Source organism: Rhinolophus ferrumequinum, chromosome 9 (genome assembly GCF_004115265.2).
Source record: "Rhinolophus ferrumequinum isolate MPI-CBG mRhiFer1 chromosome 9, mRhiFer1_v1.p, whole genome shotgun sequence".
Lineage (NCBI taxonomy): Eukaryota > Metazoa > Chordata > Mammalia > Chiroptera > Rhinolophidae > Rhinolophus > Rhinolophus ferrumequinum.
In genome coordinates, this window is record NC_046292.1 from 89,763,878 (window position 1) to 89,769,548 (window position 5,671).

Below are 5,671 nucleotides of genomic sequence, written 5' to 3' on the forward strand. Positions count from 1 at the left end.
TGTTTCCAGTTTTTGACATTATAAGCAAAGGTATGATTAATATTTATTTTAGAACTTTTACCCTAGAACTTTTACTGTGTATCTAATAACAACTTCTAGGGTTATCTGATTTTTAGAGTGACTTTTGCTTATGTGATGGTAAGATTTGCTGATCTACAATCTGGTGGGAAACCTGTGGTTTTTACCACTAAAGAGATTCCTTGTTGTATTTGGAGGTATTTTCCCCACTGATACAGGACCATATATTAGGGTCTTTAACTCTTTGGTTTATCTTTTACTGGATTCCATTTAACAGATTGGGTGTGCTGGCAGACCTAATTCTTATTAATAATTTTCCACTGAAAATAGCAAATGAAATTCTAGGTGCTATGCTGCCTAAATTTTATAGGTGGGAATTTCTGCCCAAAGGTAGAAATCAATAGTCTTTGGTCACGTTCTGTGGCTTAAATGACCAGTTAATCGACCTGCTTTAAACAGGGGTGTCATGAGGAGTTCCTGACCTGAATTCGGGGGCCTCATTCTTCACTATTTGGAGGGCAAATATCGTCATATTTGAATCTTGTCCTAAGTCTCCCACTGTATTCAAAATGACTGTCCTAAACATCATCCTTTTAAAGATGTCTAGGACTTCCATCTTATGATATAAATTGGAATTAAATTGAAATTATAGAGCATATGTAGAAATATAAATATGTTGTGTGTGTGTGTGTGTGTGCATAATTTAAATGCTAAGAGATTTGGTCCAGAGTAAAATATTTCACAAATAGTGACCAGTGCTAAGAGTTCACGCAATTGAATTAAAACAAGGTTCAGTTTAAAATCAGGGAAGACACAGAAGAAAGAACCAGTGTCGAGGAATTCATTTTGTAGGATTTATCATTACTAGCTCATGAATAAATACCATATTAGATGTGGGTTAATATTTAACCCATATAACCAAATTACTCTTTATTATGGGCAATAGTTAATGACTATTAGTTTCTCTGTCAGCAAATGGTATATTTTCTCTGAGTTAATAAAAAGATAGGAATCATAAAAGTGATAAATATTTGAGTACTCGTTATGTGCTAGGCACTCTGTTGATGCACATTGTAATATTCACTTAATACACACAACAGTCCTGGGAGATAGATATTCACCCCCATTTTACAGATGAGGAAACTGTGGCACAAAGAGGTTAAGAAACTCCCAGAGTTACCAAGCGGTCTGATACCAGAACATCAGACTAAACCCATAACTACATCTACTGCTCCATTTCTAAAAATAAGCTAAATGCTTACTTATAATAATGCTTATATATAAGTTAAATGCAGCTATTGTCAGCTTTGTATGTACCTGTTTGTAGCCCCTTATCTATGGTTGGCTTGTTCTTTTTCGGTTCCCTGCTATGTTCCTTAGGCTGTGACTTCTCAGTATATTTCCTTAAATAAGCTTGCTTTTGTGGGAGGGAGGAAGAGAAGATAGGAGACATTAATAACTTTTTACTTTATATTTTTATTATTTCGATTTATATACTGCATACATTATATATTTATATCACCTAACAATATGCATTAAAATAAAACACTGTATCTGCTTATGGGAAATGAAGCCAAAATATTCCGTTTTCAATCAAAAAACCTCTGGGGCAAAATCAATACAAATGACAGATTGAGGAAACAGTTTTTCAACTCAGTGAAGGTTAATCTCTAATATTTAAAAAAATACATCTAAAAAAGGATAGGTCAACAACTTAATATATAGGTGAGCAGTGAAGAGACATAAATAGCCCACAGAAAATAAAGTATAAATGGCTCTTAAAAACATACAAGGACACCATCAAGAAAATGACTTATAACCAGCGTATATGAATGAGGTGTGACAATTAAGTTTGAGAACTTGTTGCAATGATGTTGCTAACCAATTTTGATATCAGAGGATTATTCAATATGAATTTGTACAAACTGGACAAACAGTTTTAATCAAGTTTACTATTTGGAAGTGCTGAAAAGGCTGCATGAAAAAGTTAGATGACCTGAACTTTTCACCAACAATTCATGGCTCTTGCATCACGACAATGCACCAGCTCACAGGGCACTGTCTGTGAGGGAGTTTTTAGCCAGTAAACAAATAACTGTATTAGAACACCCTCCCTACTCACCTGAGAATTGAAAACATACATTCGTGCAGAAACTTGAACACAAATGTTCATAACAACCTTATTTATAACAGCCAAAATGCTGGAAATAACACTGATGGCTTCAACTGATGAATGGATAAACAAATTGTGACATATCCATACAACGGAATATTACTCGAAATAACAAGAACAAAATGCTAATACATACAACAACGTGGTTATTCTCAAAGATTTATGCTAAGGGCAGAAGCCTACAAAAGGCTACACGTATGATCCAATTTACGTAAGTTTCTAGAAAAGTCAAAACTGTAGGGACAGAAAACAGATCAGAAGTTGCTTGGGGGGTGAGAGGAATGGATGACTGTGGAGAGACACAAGGCAACTTTTTGGGGTGATGCAAATATTGCATATCTTGATTACGGTGGTGGCTACATAAATGTATACATTTGTTAAAATTTATCAAACTGCATACATTAAAAGAGTAAATTTTATGTATATATAAGAACACAATATTCCTAATTTTTCAAAACAGTTTCTCAACTAAGTATTGTGAGGAGATAGGTAATGATTTTTAAAAATCATGTACAAAAAGAATTTTTTTTTTCCCTCCAAATAGGCAACATTTCATACTCCCTTTGGTCACCTAGGCCTAAGTCCAGAAGGCTGCTCCTCTTACACTTTTCCGAAGATAATGGGCCCAGCCAAGGTAACCTTTGGAAACCTTAAAAATAAATTTTAATAAGTCATCTCTATTCGAAAAGTAATCCCATAGTTCTCTTCTTTCCCTCAATGATACAGACAAAAGAGAAGCAAACTGTCTGCTCCCCAACTCTTACATGTTTTAAATATAGAAGGACCAGGCTACAGGAAATGTCTGGTATGGGGGAAAGTCAGAAACTCTCTGCAGCCCCACAACTGGGGGCTGCTCCTTGAGCTGGCTGCCAGTGCTGGTCTCATCCGCCACAGCCGGGGGTTGTTAATCAGATGAAGGACCAGGGTTGTGCCAGCCTCTCTTGGTTGCTGAGCTCATTCTTCCACTGAATTTCTTCATGGATAAGTATCATCCACTAAATGATGACATCTTGACTTTCAGAATCATGTAAAGTACCAACAGGTATTGATGCCTCTGGGGCTTTACCACTCCCAGTCAGCCTTTCATCAGCCAGTTTTCCCAGTGTATCAAGGCCCCGGGAGTGGTTAAGTGGCTGCTCAGATCTTTCTGATCTGAAATGCTGTTTATGGAAACAGCATTGCCCACACTCTGTGCATGAGTCCATGGGATCCTGACCAGTCCAGAGAGCCAAATGGATATGGAAAGGCTTGGTGAACACTCAAGATCTGAAAGGGGAGTGGGATTGAGCCTGTTTTCATTGCCATTAGGTTTTGGTTGTACATATATATTTTTAAAAATCTCTTTATTCTGTCACTGAATTGTTATATACATTTTAACTTTGAAAAGTTGGGCTAAACCAACACAAGGCTTAGAGAATTTGGCTATGGAATAGCCTTTACTTTTCTTAAAGAGAAATTGTAAATGTAGAGAAAGATATGTACTTAGTGACCTCAGTTCTGTTAGAAACTAAATATTAGTCTTCTTCACTTTTCTTCAGTCGAATAGAACTAATTTGAGTACCTGTTCAGGTAAAAGAAAACCGTCAGAGCTGGACCACTGGGTAGACTTTCCAGGGAAGGGAATTTTGAAAGTTAGGATTCTCTGGCATTTCTATGACCATGATCTTTTTTCTTTTTTTTTTATTGGGGAGTATTAGGGAACAGTGTGTTTCTCTGGGGCCCATCAGCTCCAAGTCATTGTCCTTCAATCTAGTTGTTGAGGACGCAGCTCAGCTCCAAGTCCAGTCACCGTTTTCAATCTTAGTTGCACAAGGCACAGCCCACCATCCCATACAGGAATTGAACCGGCAACCTTGTTGTTAAAAGCTCACGCTCTAATCCAACCAACTGAGCCATCCGGCCACCCTTCTGGCAGCCCAGCGGCAGCTCGTTGTCTTCAACCTCGCTGTGGAGGGTGCAGCTCACTAGCCTATATGGGAATCAAACCAGCAGCCCTGTTGTTCAGAGCTCGTGCTCTACCAACTGAGCCATCCGGCCATCCTTTTCTTCTTTTTTTAATTATTTATAGTGTATAAAATGGAAAATCATAGCTTCCATGGGCTATAAAATCAGCATGTGCTTCAGGTTATTTCAGCCCTAGGCTCCTTGCTCTTGCCTCTCCAACATAGACACAAACAGAAGCAGCAACCTCTGCAGACCTTCTAGAGCACCTAAGATGGTCTCAGCAAACAGTTTGCAAACCATTGCCTATTGAGGTCATCAATTTCTTCCTTTGAGAATTCCTAGCAACCTCTAAAGGCCACAAGTAAATTTTCCTCTGTCTACTAAAAGCAGTTAATTCTGAAGTTAACTGAGCCTTGTTTTCTTTAAGTTAATTTCTTAATCTTGCTTTTCATTTCAGGCAGCAGAGATGCTTATTTTTGGAAAGAAGTTAACAGCAAGAGAAGCATGCGCTCAAGGACTAGTTACTGAAGTTTTTCCTGATAGTATTTTTCAGAAAGAAGTTTGGACCAGACTCAAAGCATATTCAAAGCTCCCCCCAAATGCTAGTATTCTTTTTTTTTTACTTGTGGTAACCGTGGAAATAATTTATTTACCTTAAGAGAATAAGCAATCAAAAAAACAAGACATATCTTGGTTGGCCTTAAGTGCATCCAAATTTGAGATTTAAAATAACCATAATAACGTTAGTAATATGGATTTTTACAGATGTATCAAATAGTCATCCCGTGTCTAGGATATGAAGACAGAGGGACAGTTCTTTCTGGGGATAACTTTGAGGAGGATGGTAGACAGTATTTGCCAAGCACTTTTATTCTGAGTCTAGGTGAGAAACCAGATAGGATAGGTTGACTTACGAGATTCTTACCATGTAGCACTTCCATTTTTTATATGTGGTAGCTAGTGACTGATTGCTCTCATATTTTTGCTGCTCAAAATGTGGTCTTTGAACCAGAAGCTTTAGTGTTTATCTGGGGCTTTTTAAAAATGTGTAATTGCAAGCCCTGTCCCATACCACTGAGATGATTTGGATGCACATTAAACTTTTAGAAGTACTGTCTTATATTACACATATATCTTAAGGTATAATTGTATTACATGAACAATGAAGAAACAAGAAGCAGAATTATAGACTAATCACTCCTATCCACATACCTCTTCACCTTATTGTTGGTTTTGTTTATTCAGGCCATGAGAGTTTCAAAACAGGTCATCAGAAATACAGAGAAAGAAAAGCTCCATGCTGTTAATGCTGAAGAATGCAGAGTCCTTCGGGAAAGATGGATGTCAGACGAATGCATAAATGCAGCCATGAACTTCTTATCCAGGAGAGCAAAACTGTGACGACTACTACAGCGAAGTTAAGAAGGCACATGCTATGATTTCTGATTTCTAGTACTTCAATTAAATAAACTTCACTGTGCCTTTTTCTGTGATAAAACGTTGTTTATGATGATTATATTTCACTAGAGCCCTGAT

At 37.3% G+C, this 5,671-nt stretch overlaps 1 protein-coding gene across 5 annotated transcripts in view; it reads left to right on the plus strand.

The window, feature by feature from the left end:
• The window catches only part of ECI2 (enoyl-CoA delta isomerase 2), a 28,279-nt gene extending 22,646 nt beyond the window's left edge, over positions 1-5,633 (plus strand). For all 5 annotated transcript variants that reach the window (XM_033114288.1, XM_033114291.1, XM_033114292.1 and 2 more), the window contains 3 exons: positions 2,736-2,825; positions 4,593-4,736; positions 5,381-5,633. In XM_033114288.1, the coding sequence (XP_032970179.1) occupies positions 2,736-2,825; positions 4,593-4,736; positions 5,381-5,536 (390 nt within the window). In that variant the 3' untranslated portion in view covers positions 5,537-5,633. The remainder of the gene's footprint in view (positions 1-2,735; positions 2,826-4,592; positions 4,737-5,380) is intronic.
• The last annotated feature ends 38 nt before the right edge of the window (positions 5,634-5,671 follow it).